Source organism: Sceloporus undulatus, chromosome 2, assembly GCF_019175285.1.
Source record: "Sceloporus undulatus isolate JIND9_A2432 ecotype Alabama chromosome 2, SceUnd_v1.1, whole genome shotgun sequence".
Classification (NCBI taxonomy): Eukaryota; Metazoa; Chordata; class Lepidosauria; order Squamata; family Phrynosomatidae; genus Sceloporus; species Sceloporus undulatus.
This window is the reverse complement of record NC_056523.1, coordinates 240,036,664-240,053,598: the sequence shown is the minus strand read 5'-3', so window position 1 is coordinate 240,053,598 and position 16,935 is coordinate 240,036,664. Positions and strand designations below refer to the sequence as shown.

The following is a 16,935-nucleotide window of genomic DNA, read 5'->3' as shown; positions in this document are numbered from 1 at the left end:
GATGTAGTTCAACCACATCTGAGGGGCTGTGCAATTCCCAGCTTTAGATCAGAAGCTAAATTTACCAGTCTTCTTCCTCCTCCCTCCCAGGGGTTTTCATTTGTCAGGGTGAAGAACTGCTACTAATCCCAGGCAACATAGCCAAGGGAGAAGAAATATGGCAATGGCAATTCAACACACATTCTTTGCTTGTGCTTTATTTAGAGAGCTTGGGACACACATTCTCTGCTTTATTCAGAGAGCTTGGGGAGAAATGGAGAAATACCTTTCTCTCTCTTTCTAACTCCAAATTGCTAATACAGTACGTATTCAGGAATGTTCAGATCTGGTTAGTTTCCTGAAGCTTCTCGCTTTGACAGAGACAACACCGAACCTGTCTTCAATTATTACAATTTAGTTTTGGATCCAGGATTCATTCAAATCCAAACCACATCCTTAACAGTCAAAACTAACAGGCTTCATGCCATAGAAATCATAACTACTTTTCCATCATGAATTTCTAAGAACATACAAAAACAAATCAGTAGCAGATAGGAAGTGGCAGTAAACAGGGGACAAAAGTGTTTGACAATCAATATTAAGGATTTTCTAATACAGTCCTATTCAGGGTGGTGGTCCAAGAACCAGTGCTGGAACCATTTGTTGCTGGGCCCTGGTGAGCTTCTAGGGAAGAAAGAAGCAATTGTAGCCAATGGGCGCAAATATTGTACCAGTCCTTGGCACTTTGGGGGGGGGGGGGGGAGAATAACTGCTGCCTCTTCCACAACTGCTAACTTGAGGTTCACTGTTCTAACAGACCCTTTCACTACGTCCACAAACAGCAACCATCACGTAAAAAATAGACACTTGTGACAGACTTATGGACTACTAATTTACATCTTTTTGGCTGTGGACATACATCTTTCTTAGTAGTTATTTCTAAGTTTCTGGGAAGGATATGAGTGACATGCCCACTTTCTCCTTTCCCTCAATTAAGGTGCTTTAAAGGTCAAGGTAGAGGCACCACTTTTTTTCTCCAGCTACTGGAGAGTTGACAGCAAGTAGAGTTAAACCATGAAAACTGCTTGGCTTCGTGAATAGGGGCTCTAAATCTCAGTTTCCTATCTGTAAAACTGACACTTTGGAAGGTTTACCACACTATTTATATAACTATTCTGGAGACAAATCACTACAAAATCCTAAGCATTTTATCATTAATCACATTCAACAACAAAAGTCTTTATCAACAGTCATCTACCACAACATGAATATTCTACTGGTTATTCTTTACTATGGCATCTGAGATGTAAAATAGTAAGTCAAGAAAAACTGTTTAGGTTAGCCCAATTGATCCACCAAGCTAAAATTTGCCAAATGGAGTCTGCCAATGTAAGCCTTCCAGTGTGAACATGTATTACTTACAACCACTTACAGTTCTATCTTTTCTACACTGTTTCCCAAGCACTTTTAAGACTTGTATTCACTCACCTAAGTTCACTGCTACAAGAAATTCACATTTTCAAATTAAGAATCCAGGCACATAAGTTACTTCATTCTAAAACCAGCATAAGACAGTCTAGTGATTTTGCTTATTCTTCCTCATACAGTACACATTTCTGCTGAGGCTGTGATTATTAACAAGAAACATTTTGAATCTTCAAACAGGGCCAACTATGTAGTTCTTCTGCCTCACAAGAACTGGCCTACTCCATCCTGTTGACTGGTTTTGCTAGAATGGCTTCATTTTTCAGAGTTTTGGTTTCTGTGTCTTATGATCAAATACAAAAAAAACCCTGATCTTTTAATGAATTAATTGATATATTTCAATACATAAAAAGCTGTTCAAACACGGTAAATTTCCTATTGGAAGTGATAGTTCTCACACTTACTGGCAATGGTGAAACAGTGCAAAGAACCTCTGACAGTCATGATTTTAAAAGTGGTGGAAGATGCAGGCGACAGGTAAAAGATCAGCTGGGCTGGAATATCATAACTGTAGGTTCATATGTTTCACTGCAAATCCCGCTAGACAAATTTCTACTGAATTTGTCTCTAAGTAAGTGTGCTTAGGCCCACAATCTCTTTGAAAACCCCAATACCTTAAAATCATTACTATACATACATATATAACCTCAGGCTATCAAGTTTCATTTCTCCACGGTGACACTGATAACAGTATTATCAAGCAGAAATACAGCAACTTGGTTTATTATTACATGCAGATTCTTCTGCATTATTGCTAAACAGTACACTTGTCCAAAATTACTAAAATACTTAAAAAACTATACATTATGTAAACAAAACATAAATAAGACAGAGTAGTTCTTTTTACACATAGTTTAGTACATATTGGTAGGGAATCAGGGATATGTACAATTTTACAGAATAGATTGCATTTTTACAATGCATAAATATGCTTTAAAAAACAGAAACAAAGTAAATTTGCAAAAAACTGTACTGTTTATAAAGAAGGAAAAATGTCTAGATTTTTGAAAAGAAACGTATTTCTGTAAATGTGGTAAGCAAGAACAAAACACTGCTTTCTGCAACATGTCTCAACAGATGGCCTTTTAAACCATTTTCATTACCAACCTCCCCAAAACACAAAATCCACCTTTAAAAGCACAGGTGTGAAAAGTATTCTAAATGGTGTTTTCTTAACCGTATTTTTTTAAAAGGGAGAACTAAAAACAGCAATCTAAGGTGAAGCATTTTTTAAAAAATCAACTACACCCTTCCGCACAAAAACCGTTGGGCATGTGATAAACGCTGTAAAATTTGAGTATATAGAACTTTCCAGTCAATGGCAACCTGGACAAGTAATACATATGACATGCGCAGGATCCTGACTTCATTCAGCTCATGAATTCTGAGCGGATGCAAAACAGTCCAGTTCCCTTACTGCCAGATTCCATCTGCATAAAATTGCCTTCCCATGCTTCAGGTTCATGTACATAAGCCACATGAGTGGTATGTTTCAAACCACATAAGCAATTAAAAAAACAATTATAAATTAAAGGTGAACACAAAAGAATGCCCCAACATTTTAACGGCTCATTTACTCTAAGCTCAAGATGCAGCTGTGCTTGGTACACCTATGCTAGAGTTCAAAAAATTAGGGAAGACAACAGCAGGATTCTTGCTTGTGGAAACTACATCAGGAGACAAAGATGAAGAAGTTTTTGATGTTGGAGTTTTTATAGCATTTAAAATTGCTCCTTCTGGGCTCACCATAAGTTTTTTGATTGACGTATCTAGATGCAGTACAGCTGTATTGCCTTGCAGCTGTGAGTTACCAGTGTGAGTTACACCAACCAACGATGGTTTAGTTACAGAATTAGATGGGGTGACTGTTACCAAAGATGTAGACACTGTTGACACTGTTGTTGCAAAAGATGGAGTGCTTGGTTTTGTAGCACTGTTCACTATCTGTGGTGTCGGATGTACAACAGGCAGTGGGTTTGTAGTCCCAAGAGAATTTACAATTTTGGTAAAGCTTTTCAAAGGTTGCTTTGATGGCTGCCAACTTAAAGTATTACTAGACACTTGTGTAGTTCTCAGGGGAGATGGGGCAGCATGGGAAACACCTTGAAAACCATGACCATTATTAACTGTTAAAAGAGGCCCAAGTTTTGGATTTGTAGAGATGAGAAGGACGTGGCTGCCAGCTCCAAGCCCCTGAGGTGGAACAATGAACCGAGTACCGCTGATCATTATCTGAGTTCCAGGTGCCAAAGGTGTACAAGTGTTAATAATTATTTTCTGCTGAATACAAGTCTCATTCAACTGTCCTCCTATGTTACTACCTATAGATGGTGAAACTGAAACAGTTTGAGAAGTAGAGACACCGGGACCACATGTGAAAACAGGAATTGGCTTTACAAAATTAGGAGGCAGCAACTGGCAAGGCAGGTTAACTAAATTCGAAAGATTAATTACTTTACCTGTATTTGGTGTATTAGGGGGCAATACAGTTTGGGGTTTTTGAGCACTCCTGTTTATTGGCACTGCAGCTGGAATTCCTGGTGACTGAAACTGGACCACGGTAGACTGCTGACCTTTTGAAAGGGGCATACACTGTGCAGCAGACGGAGCTGCTGGCAACTGAGTGACAGTGTGCATCACTGGAGGAGCACTATTCACAGGTCCAGGCAAAGCAACTGTAACTGGCAATTGAAAACTAGATGTTAAATTTGGATGACATGCTGCTGGCTGAGTAGTTGATATCAGAACAGATGAAGCAAGGTGTCCTGTTTTCACTGTTGATATAGCCATAGTGTTTCCAATGTTAGAGGTACGGAGTCGAGTATTTCCAACGGGTGTTATTTTTGTTGAAGTATCTACTCCACCAGCCAAGACAGGAGGCTGTGCTCCAGTAGTAGGGCCATTCAATGCCACGGAAACAGGTTCTAAACATGTATTTGTTGTTACTGTGGATACATTGGCTGCTCTTGTTGTAGCACTTGGAGACCCTTTGAAAGACGTAACACTCTGACATGCCAAATCTGAACATACAGGAACTAAAGCACCACATGTTGGCAATGTCAAAGTTACACCATTTTTCTCTTCTGCATCTTTTGAAGCTGCAGGCTGCATGATGTTAATTGGTGGGACACTCTGAACATTACTTGTGCTGTTTATAATTGCCTGACCAATGTTAAGTCCTATTTTCACATCTTTTATCTGAGAAACAGTTGGCGACGTATTTACTTTTAATGAAGTCCCCACAGAAGATGGAATGAGGACTAATTGAGGCTGCTCTGTACTTTTAACATATGTTTTGCCCATTGAAGGAGAAAAGGTCTGCTTAAATGATTCTGCAGTTAAAGTGGTGTTTGAATGAATATTGGCAAGTGGAGTATTAATGAAAACCACTTTCTGTGCAGTTGTGCCACTGCATGTTGAAGCAGGGATCAGATTGACTCCTGCAGGTCCACAGGCAGGAAGAAGCGGGGGATTTGTGACCAACATAAGTTTTTGAATCTGAGCACCACTCACTGCAGTTCCACTGGTTATGGGCATGGATTCAGGCTGAGTAACAGAATATTTTGTACAATTTATACTGACTTGTTGATTCATCAAAGGAGCCTGGGTAGTGCATGTTGTATTCTGCCCAATGTTTCCTGGAGAAATGCTAGCTGCATTAGCAGAGCTGTTTGGTGGTGGCGGCGGCGGCATGACAATTTTAGATGATTTAGGAGCCAGGAAGTTAGGGGGAGATACATGTACAGTTTTTTGCAAACCATGACCCATGGTACCACTGTTAAGAGGCTTCCCAAATGCAATGGTCATGTTTTCCCCCACTGCCTTATTTACACTAGCAGGAAGAGATGAAATGGAAACAGAAGTTGTTGGAGATGATTGAATAAGTGCTGGAAAACTAGGTATGGTTGTTGTTACAGCTGAGGAGTTTGGTAATTGTGTGGATTTTGGCACTAAAAATGTCTGCAGCTGAGGTGAATATGTGAAAACAGAATTTGGGGCTAAGTTATTTGGGGATAGCTGGTCTGAATTTGTCTGTACTTTAACAATTCCTGTGTTCCCACCTCGAGTTGTAACAAGGATTGACTGTGAATCTCTGATACAGATTGTTTTCAGTTCTTGTTTAGCTTCACTAACATCAGCGTTTTTTTGTGGAGATGCTAATCTTGGGGAGGAATTGCTGGTGCAAGCAGAAACACTCTGTGGAAGTGTGGTTGTCCAAGTCTGAACTGCTGAGGAAACAGTAGGTGAAGCAACAGGAGATGAAGCAGCTGAAATGACAGTCTTAGTTTTAGTAGTTTCACACTGGCTCATTTTCATTACTGAAGCTAATATATTACCTGTGGGGCCTATAGAAGGCAATACTGGAAATCTATTGCCAGTATCAGCTCCTTGTGCCAAATGTGTAGTATTCTTTTTAAAATTTGTGCTGGGCAGAAAGGTAGCAGCAGCACTGACGACAGGTGAAGCTGAAACGACAGGTGCTAAAGTAGTGTTGATAGCTGTTGGCTGGGGAAGAGAGATGCAATGCTGTTCAGTAGTCTTTTGTTGCAATGATGAGATTTCTTTTGCCCCACTTTTACTGTCTCTGTGATGGATAAGAAAATTTTTAGGTAAAATAAGGACTTGCTGCATGATTTTCTCTCCTGTGGTTTTCTCTCCCGGTTTACCATCACCAACGGGCTGCACCTGAATTTTCACTGAATTATTGTGCAGGTCTATTGGCACACAATGGCCACCTGGCATTTTGTACAATACTTGTAAAGGATTCTTTGAGCTGGTCTGGCAGGGCACCATTGGATTGACTGGGGAGGTACCTATAGTTGACATAATCAGTTTTTCAGAAGTTGAAATGCTTCTGCCTACATTGGGTGGCAGCTGACTTGTTAAGGTCACTTTGTTCCCAATATTCTTAGCAAGCAAGGCCTGGATGGGTTTGGTCCCTCTTATTAAATTTGGTGTTGAGACTGGAGTATCCGTCATGTCTATTGGTTCTGAAAATGAGGATTCTCTTTGCTGATTCAAACAATCATCTATTGACGGATCATTTTCTATACTATGGACTGTAGTATCACTTGTGCTTAATTTAAGCCGTTTCCTTGGTGAAAACTCATTTGTGCTATCATCTAAGCAACTGTTTTGCTTAGACTGGCGTTTAACAGATTTAGGCACTATCTTCTGTATTTCTCTACAAGTCAGTTCTTTTCTCAGTGGTCTGGATTTTCCGGTAGCAAGATTCATCTCTGATAGTTTCATGTCATCTAGAAGAAACAGCAAAGAAGAAAGTGTCTTTGAAAAGCTAGTTTTAAACAATTGTTAATTTACTACTGCTTTAATATCAAAATATACTTTTGATGCAACTAGAAAAGGTTCTAATAGTACCATAAAATTTTCATCAGGAATATGTGAATCAACAAGTTCTTAATACAGTAGCCACATTTTCATCCAATTTCATTTTCAAACATATCCTGAATAGGTATAAGGCTTTTTTAGCAACAAAAATTGAGAGTGTTTGTTTAAAGGGAAACATTTAATAAATATGTATTTTAGCTACCAAGGTTTCTGCACTATAAGGCCATATTGTTTTAGTAAGTAAATTTTCTAATCTACTAGAACTGGAATATATGAACATCTCACTGTGCATCTTGAGAGGGTGAAAAGTTTTGGCAAGAATCCCAGTCAAACACTAAAGTGAGAATATAGCATATCATCACTTTTATAGAGAAAGTACACATTGTACCTTGATTTTACACACTGTTTTTGTTGAATGTTTCATTATTGTTGTACATGACTATGAAATCTATTTATATAAACAGTTTATAAATATTTGCAAATAAATGGAATAGAAGTACCTGCATACAGTGCCAGTGTCTTCTCTGACTCCAAATCCAAGAACTCACTTTTGGAAAGGAGACGGCAAAGAAAACAGGTGCTACTAGAGCTCTGTCTGAGCGTCTTTTTCCACTGGGGATTAGACCTATACCTTTTACCTACTTCTGACACAGTGCTAAATTAAATCTAAATTATTAAATTTAGGGGAAGAAAAAGCAGCCGCAAACTTCCACCTCTCACAGTTGGAATTAGAAACAGAATATGAGTAGAACTGTTCTAATCTCCTGCTCAAAGTGCAAGAAAGAAGAGCCCACCTGAATACGGTCAAAGAATAATCTACTCCAATGTTCTGTTTCCATGGTGGCCAAACAGTTGCCTACAGGTAGCCCAACAGCCAGGTAAGTATGCAGCATTATTCTCCCGCTTGTGTTCCTCAGCAACTGAGATAGAGAGGCATACTGCCTCTGTTAATGACAGAATATGTATTTATCAAAACTAAATATTAACCACTTTGTTTATGATAACCACTTTGATAACCATTTTGTTTATGAATTTGTTATGCTCTTTTAAAGATGGCAGTCATCACTGCAACATATAATAACAAAATCTGAATATGTGCTGTATGAGTAAGTACTTCCTTTCATCCATCCAGAATATCCCAGTAGACAAATATGGGGAAAAAAAACTTCTCTCTACATTCATTTTCTCAACACCATGCATAATTTTATACACCTTTATCAGGTCTGTAGAATTATTTATTGCCAAAACTAGAAAAATTAGTACCAGTACAGTATATACAAAACAATTAAAGCTTCTACCATTTAAACTCTTTGGTTGAGTTACATAAGAACCCACATATAAGCATGGCAATAACACCTTTCATCATCTTTCACAATGACTAGCAAATTACCTACCTGAATCTCTGTAATTCCTTTTCAAAAATTCAGTGTGCTGTGAAGAGTCACTGGTTAACAAACTGGAAACCTCTTTGCCAGTATTTATTTCACCATCCTCATTAGTCCACTGTTCTCTCGTAAATTTATCATGATCTGGCTGTCTTTTGAAGTCATCATAGTCCTTCTTTAATCGAGACCTTCAACAGAACATCAGAGATAAGAATAAAATCAGCAGCTTTGAATAATTTTTAATAGAAAAAGATCTAGTCACACTTTTATCTACAGCCTTCACTGGTTCAAAGTTGGAAGTGTGAAAATCAGGATTTCATCCACAGCATATTGCAATTACAAAGTAGGATAACTGGTACTGACTTCTTATATTTCACACTATTGAAAAGGATTCAACTAATTAATTACCTGTTTCTTTGAAAAGCTTTCATTAATTTTGGTTCCCATGGTAACAATTCATTTAGCAGTCGTATCAGAGTACAGTGTAGTTCTTTTACAGCTTGCTTTCGATGATACCACCTTCCCTGCATATACGAAAATACCATTATTATTGAAGTACATTTGTATCTAATAAAGGTATATTCTTGCACTATATATATATATATATATATATATATATATATATATATATCCATCCCCACACACACATATACACATTAAGGCAGCACACACTGTTTTTTTCTCTGTCCTATAGTAACACTAGGTAGTACTTTTTTTTAGTTTTCCCAGTAAAAATTAAAACAGGAGAAAAATATACAACAGATAAATGGTTGCGAAGTTATTCACTTTTTCAGCTAAGAAAGTGAAAAGGTAGATTTTCCTGCCTATAAACATAAGCCTTCCATTCAGTGACAATAGACTATGAATACTTGTACATAAATATGTATCACACTGCACACAACTGACCCGTTTAAAGAAAATGTTATAATGAATCATATATTACAAGCTAAAATGAAAACCATTTTATTTAGTCAGTTAATTTTGAAATAAAACTTTGAACTCTTAACTACAAGCATATTTTCCAAGGACAAAGCAAGCCAGTGGGGAAGGAGGGCAAGTGGAAGAAATGGGCCTGGGTACTGCAGACTGAGGGAGGCTATGAAAATACATAATCCAAAGACACCTGTAACATGCCTCCAACAAAATAAGAAATATATACCATAGCCCTCAAGATGGTATAACTATTTTCTTGTTGTTATTGTTATGTACCTTCAAGTAATTTCAACTACGACAATGCCATCTTAAGATATTTTTTGGAAAGATCTATTCAGAGGAGGTTTGCCATTGCCCCCCTCTGAGGCTGAGAGTATGTGCCCAGACTAGCCACTGCATTTCCATGGCTAAGTGAGGATCTGAACCTTGATTTTCCAGAGTCTCAGTGTAACACTCATTACACCAAGTAATGATTACATCAAGTAAGTACCCATTTATTTTACTTCCACCCATCAACTTTTAACCTGACCAACTCAAACTAAGTAGTGATCCCCAGTGTCAGCCCTCTCACTTTAGGCGCTCGCTTCTTAACCCTTAGGACTTCTTGGTTATTCTTTTGAATTCATGTTCTTACATCTCCAATCATAGATCTCTGGTCAATTAAATTATAAAACATGTTATCCCTGATAACATTATTTCTAATAGCTGTATTTTACCTATCGTTTTTGATATATACTTTGGTCATTTTTCATCCATTGAGGCCTCCTTAATATTTTTAAGCTACTAAAAATTAATGGAAAATAAGCAAACTAGGTTACTATCAAGATTTATATATGTGATATCTGAGAAATGTGTTAACTGCAACAATAATCGTTTCTAGGTGAGGTTAACAATTTCCAACTCCCTCAAATTTAAGAACAACATTATTAAGTTACAGTAAGGTATGGCCATTATCTACCATGTTGACTCTAAGTGGGAATTTAAAAGCTATACTAATTTAGATGCTCCAATCTGCAACATTTGTTGTTAACTGCCATCAAATGGACTGACTTATAGTGACCCTATGAACGAGAAACTTCCAGATCACCCTGTTATCAACAGTCCTGCTCAGGTCTTGCAAAATTTGCAAGCTAGCATATTTACCTCTTCTTTCCATCATACTCCTCAGTCATCCAAAATCACTTCTAGGGGATCTAGAAGATCTGTAGATAGTTTCATTCACAAATATGAACCTGAAAGGAGTATCCCTGCCATTTTCTTGACATGCTGTGGTTGTCCAGAAGGGAGCTTATCTGCTACTCAGAAGAACTGATATTGATCAGTAAACCTACATAACTGAAATAGCTACTGCTTCAATGAATTCCAATTTTTTTAAACAAATTGTCTCTATGAAGTCCTCAGGATGTTTTTAAAATACATTAATAAAATTACTGCATTCTGAAAACATAGGAATTATCAAAGGAAAATCACTTAAAAATAACCACTTACAGGCTGTAATTATTTACTAGTGTTGTCTCTATTTTGAGACGGTCCAACAGGAACTTTCAGTAACAAAATGTTTGCATTTACCTATAGAAAGTGTAAACTATTATCTCCATAAGTTTCTCACAGAGACGGCAGAAACTGACAAACTGACTAGTTGGTTAAACCACAAAAATGTAGAAGAAATCGAGAAAGAATGGTTTCCGGTCTTAAAATATAGTAAAGAAAGGTGGAAATAAGAAGCAGAGAGTGGGAACATTATGTGAGACGATAACCTTAAAGAAAAATAATTAACCAAACAATGATTGTAAAATGCTCAAGGTAAACTAATTAAGAGACTTTCACTGTTTTAATGTAAACATTTAAAATAAGATGAAGAAATATTGTTTGGATCAAAGGGATTGTTCTGGAGGGACAAGGGAAATTAATTCTAGAAATCTATACAGGGATTATATTGGATATAATCATTTATGTAAATAGCTGATGAATGGATTTGTTTTTATATAATAAAATTTTATAAACAAAAAAGGTGTAAACTAGCATATCATATGTGACAGATACAAATGTAAAAATGGAAGTTTTGTATTGCTTTTGTTTCTGTTATATATAAAGTAGGCAAAAATGAATTTGGCAATAAAAAGCCTGTTGTTAATTTTTACAAATATTACCTTAAAACATTAGCCACTTGCAATCTCTCTTATCAGCTTTCAGTTTAGAATCTGAGGTATGAGCTTGCATTGCGTTTACTTTGAAATGGAATTACTACCCTACATTAATCTGAAAATCAAGCCTACTGCTATGAACACATTATCCACTTCTGACGATTAGCAAATTTTATCACATGTAAACCTGATAAGACTGTACAAGATATAATAATAATAATTTATATCCTGCCTCTCCCTACAGAAATTTACAGAAATACAATTAGTAAAATAAAATACATAATAAAAACAAAATCAACAAAGCATAATCTCCTATCCCTCCCACCAATAGAAAAGCAATAACAAATAAAAATACAGATTAAAATAGTTAAAAAGGCAAGTTGAAGAGAAACAGTTTGGGGTAGGGAGGAGTCTGGGAAGGCCTGCCAGAAGAGATCTGTCTTGACAGCCTTTTTAAAGGCGTTTAGAGTGGCAATATGATGGATCTCCTCCGGGAGGTCATTACATACTTTAGGAGCGGCAAATGAGAAGGCCCTCTGGGAAGGAGCAGCAAATCTGGTCTTCCTTGGCTGCAGTAAGTTCTTCCCAAAGGACCTGAGTGTGCAGGGTGGACTATAATGAGGAAGGCACTCCCACAAGTAAGCTAGTCCCAAAACCATGTAGGGCTTTAAAGGTGATAACCAACACCTTTTACTGTGCCTGGAAACTGATTGGCAACCAGTGGAGAGATTTTTAAAATTGTTGTTATATGGTTGGTTTTTGATTTACCAGCAACCAGTCTGGCTGCCATGTTTACACCAGTTGAAGTTTCCGGACTTAGCCCAAGGATAGCCCCATGTAGAGCACATCGCAGAAGTCAAGTCGAGAGGTTACCAGTGTATGTAATACCGTTTCTAGGTCCCACAGCTCCAGGTGGGGCTGCAGCTAGCATATCAGCCAAAGCTGATAATAGGAGCTCCAGGCCATCGCCTCTATCTGTGCTGACAGCTGAAGCAACGAGTCCAGGAGCACCCCCAAGCTGTGAGTGCAGTCCTTTAGGGGAGGTGTGACCCCATCCAGAACTGGCTGACATATTTTAGGTTCAGAAGATGGAAGCAATTAACCCATCCTGCTAACCAAACAGCTTTTATCAGCAGAATGTGGAAGGAGCAACTTCCACTGCAACTCCCTGAACCCTGTCAAAATCTCCTCCAGGAGGCTGGAGTACACTGTGAAGAAGATTTTAAAAGGGTGTGGGGTGTATGGAGGTGAGAAAATCTTGCTGCATGAGTAGATATCTGCTCTCATGACACTGGATTCTGTCTTTAATTCTGAAAGCAAGGTACAGTGCATCCATGTCATACATGGGCATGCTGAAAGCCATGTGAGGTGCAAGGGGTGCCACCGCCGCATGCACGAGCCCTATTCACTTGAATGGGGCTTGAGCATACGTGGTATTTGGTTTACATGGGGGTGGGGTCTGGAATGGATCCCTCTTGTAAGCCAAGGGCAGATTGTATGTCCCACATGGCATTCATTGGTGGATACACCTTTTATAGCTGAATAATATATATGAACATGTAGGCCTATAGTGGAGGGTGGGCAAAAATGTGGCCCTCCAGACACTGTTGGACCACCATTCCTCACTATGGCTTTGCTGGTTAGCAACAATTTGCCATACGTTCCATGGTCTGCAGGGTGTTATGAAAAAAAAGGAGAATTGTTCATAAAAGAGCATTTAAAGCAAAGAGGATAGAAAAATGTTTTTAAAACCGCAGAAAAAAAATTCCCCCACACACTCAAGTAAGCTTGGAATTAATCTAAAAATAATATAATTTATTTGAAAAGAAGGAATACAATAATTCAGTAATATTCACAGAGGCGTCAAAATCATTTCTCTTTGGTGGCTTTGGCCTGTCAGTCCTCTGATGTGAGCGTACTGTAAATCATGCATTTTATATAAGCTGATATTATACTTATTTCTTCTTTTAAGATTTCATAAATAATCATTTTGAACTACACTTTTTTGTTCTTTAGCATTACAGATATGTATTTTATTTAATTACATATATGTGAGCCAGTGTAGTATCATGGTTTAAGTGTTGGTCTGTGACCCTGGAGAACAGGGTTTGACTTGCTGGTCAGCCATGAAAACCTACTGAGTGATAATGGGTAAGTCACACACTCTCAGCCTCGGAGGAAGGCAAAGGAAAAGCCCCTCTGAATAAATCTTGGCAATAAAGCCCTGGGATAGGTTCACCTTAGGGTTGTTGTAAGTCAAAAATGACTTGAAGGTACGCAACAACAACAAATATACAGTATTGTTTATTAGTATTTAGTAGTGTATCGACAAAATGTCCACTTTTCTCCTTAAAATGATATATTATTATATTGTGGACTTATTTTTCATCAACAGTACAGCTAGCCATGGACCTCCAAAAATGTATTTTCATCTCGCATGGAGTCACTGAACACAAATTAGCACAAGGATCGATGTGGTAGTGACCTACTTGCCAAACCTCACTCTCTTTGTTTAAGTTCAAAAAGCATGTTTATTATTTACATTCCATGTTTCTTTAGGAATCCAACATGGCTTACAACTTAAATTTAAAATATATACCTAAAACGCAGCAAATTATAATGCTGAAGAGCTTCTTTAAAGAAGCAAACAACTAAAAAACAAATATTAAAACCATGCTGTGAATTAAAACACCTTAAATATTTAAAAACAGAAGAAAGGAGGTAGAACAACACCACCCTCCTTTAAAAGATTGTTCTACAGCAGCTAATTAATGGCCACAAGCCCATATAAATAAAAAGGAAGGGAAAAAGAAGCCAGCCTAGTGTCTTGTGGAAGGGAGATCCACAGCCTGTGAGGGTGCTGGGACCCAGAGAAAGCCTTACCCAACGATCTCAAAACCTGGACAGGATCATATGGAGAGATAAGGTCTTTCAAACAGTTTGGAGCCAAGCCATTTAGGTGCCCAACAGCACAATCCTATACAGTATATGTGGCCACTCAGAATTAAAGGCCATAGAGTTTAATTGGGTTAACTTGCAGGTTAGTTCATATAGGATTGCAATCTAAAAGAATTTGTTTTTTTCTATATTTCTGAATATATTTCATTTTCTGCAGAAACATTCAATTTTGTGCACTTAAAAAAAGTACAGTACTTTGAGAAAACATTATGGATCGAAAGGCCATGTCCACAATACTGTACAGTAAGAAAAACATTAGCTGAAACTTAGTTGAATGTTTAGAAATGGAAAACTAGCATCATATAGGCCTCTTGTAAGTGAATATTTAACTAGAGTGACCCTGCCTGAAGTTTATATTATCTTGTTAACAAGTAAGCACTGTATGTATAGATTCCAAAGTGGGGGGAGAATACAATGGACAAAAGTTACAATGAATTCAGAGGATCTTAATTCAGAGTAACTTCATCTCTTTCAGCTTTATTTCATATATTACGACAACCAGTTCTTTAATGGATCAGTTCCATTGTGGATTGCATTCAATTTACTTTGACCAGTTACGTCCCACAGAACTATATGACAAATGCTCTAATTTATATACAACACAGAATCAATTTAACATTTATTATATTGGTTTGGGTAGCAGTCCTGCCATGAATATACACTTCTGCCTCATTCAACATATCTCCTTTAGCTTTAACTATTACTGAAGCAGTAGCAGAATATCTGACTGGAGCTGTATCTATATAAATAAAAACTTCCATATAAACCACTGCTCACAATATGACTTACACTACTTGCAATGTTAAAATCCATTTATATCTATGGATAGTTACTTGCCTTTGAACCAAACTTTCTGACTCTGATCATTCTAACAATTTTATCCAAATTCTTCTAATGCAACTAGATGCTATCCTGATTAGTTATTCCATTATTTGTTGGGTAAGAACGTGTCTTCTCCTACTTACTATAGATCCACATCAGACATCTCTAGGTCCCTGGGGTATGATGAAGCCAACCCCTTTGCTGTTCTAATACGAGATGATACATCAGTTCACAGATGGTTTCCCTTCACAGTTCAGAGTGAGAAATAAAACTGTAAGATGTGTAGAGTGCCTAAAATTCCATGGATTAGATAAAACCAGGAGGAAAGGGCAACACTTGATAAAGAAGCAGTGAGAAATGTAATGGGAGGGACAAACTATGTTTGTCTACGCTGTTAGTCACAAGTTAAGTTTTATTTGACTAAAAAGCCCCAGAGGTAATGCCTAGACACTGATATGCAATTGTTTTCCTTCCCAGAGGTTAATAACTGAAAGTCAATATGGGGACTGAATGGAAATTTTAAAAAAGTTTTCCATGATTTATACTGAGAAAATGCAGATTAAGATTACCAAGAGATAATCCTTAAAAACAACTTGAAAATATAAGGTTAAACAAAAGCAAGACAGAATTTAAATACATACCGATTTCTTTTTAATATTCTCCACATCTTTGAGTTCATTCTCAATTTTTCCAATTAATTCCCTGAGTTCATCAAGATTAGTGCAAATAAGCTGCAATCAGAGCCAAAAGGACAACATTTTACATCAAGCAGAGACGTCTTTTTAACAAAAGAAAATAGGTATGCAGAGAACATCCTAAGCATGTTTATTCAGAAGCAAGATTACTAGGTTTAATGGTATTTTCCATAGTAAATGTATTCAGGATTGCAGCCTAACAAGTTTTCATAGTTCTTTAATACAATCCACCTTTCCTTTACGTGGAGGATCCGTTCCGAACTCCCCCCCCCCCGCATAAAGGGAATTCCGCCTATGCTCGAGCCTATTAAATGAATGGGGCTCATGCACGTGGTGGTGTGGTGGCGTGTACACACCATGGGCGTGGGCACCATTACCCCTTATGGGGCGTGCCACCCCTTTTGCCAGGGCGGCTTTCAGCATATGCTGAAAGCTGCTTAAGGCACGCCCGCGTATGATGCGGGTGCACTGTACTGGCAATATATTTCCTATAGCATTTCACAAGAAGCATTAATATTTTCACAAAGGAAACTGGTTATTCTCATACACATTTCCTGCCCGGGAATGTTATTGTAAAATTTAATTCCAGCACATTTTCAGAGAGTCTAAACCCAACAGTACAAATGAATAGAGCTGTAAATTATTACATTAGCTCAGTAAACAGAGGGAAATGATTGAGAAAATAATTCATGGATTTCATTTGTTGATTTCGATGTTGAAACTGAAAATGATGCTTCTAGAACCTTGTTCAAAATCTGAATTGCTGGCTGTGCTTAAATATTTCTTACTGTTGCATTGAAGCACCAGCTTACAAGCAAATACATGGAAGATCTCATACTTTTTTAGTTCCTAAGTTTTTATCATTACATTTCTCATCAATTCTAATTGATCAGTTGGGCTGCTCATAGGGTCTGATATATTTCAGATTTTAAACTGTTTTACTCAAACTCCAGTAATTTTAAGGAGACTTACCTCTAGTAATATTTTAGAATGTCTCCTAGATATAAAACCAAAGATGCTTAGGTTTGCAGAAGCTGTTTCTGTCAGTGAGAATGGAGAGAGCAAACAGTTCCAATAAGGAAAAATGGGAGGTTCCTGAAGAAACCAGGATGGATGACTCAAGAGTTCTCAACTGAGCTAAGTTTTAAATGGCATGTATAAGAAGTAGAAAAAGGGGGAAATCAC

At 37.5% G+C, this 16,935-nt stretch overlaps 1 protein-coding gene across 4 annotated transcripts in view; it reads right to left on the bottom strand.

The window, feature by feature from the left end:
* Nucleotides 1-2,157: 2,157 nt before the first annotated feature.
* KIAA2026 (KIAA2026 ortholog) overlaps nt 2,158-16,935 on the bottom strand; it is a 58,295-nt gene continuing 43,517 nt past the window's right edge. For 3 of the 4 annotated variants that reach the window (XM_042450279.1, XM_042450277.1, XM_042450280.1), the window contains 4 exons: nt 15,697-15,786; nt 8,607-8,722; nt 8,208-8,386; nt 2,158-6,722 (listed from right to left, as the gene is read on the bottom strand). In XM_042450279.1, coding sequence (XP_042306213.1) covers nt 3,049-6,722; nt 8,208-8,386; nt 8,607-8,722; nt 15,697-15,786 — 4,059 coding nt within the window. In that variant the 3' untranslated portion in view covers nt 2,158-3,048. The remainder of the gene's footprint in view (nt 6,723-8,207; nt 8,387-8,606; nt 8,723-15,696; nt 15,787-16,935) is intronic. The other variant, XM_042450278.1, reaches the window with a different exon arrangement.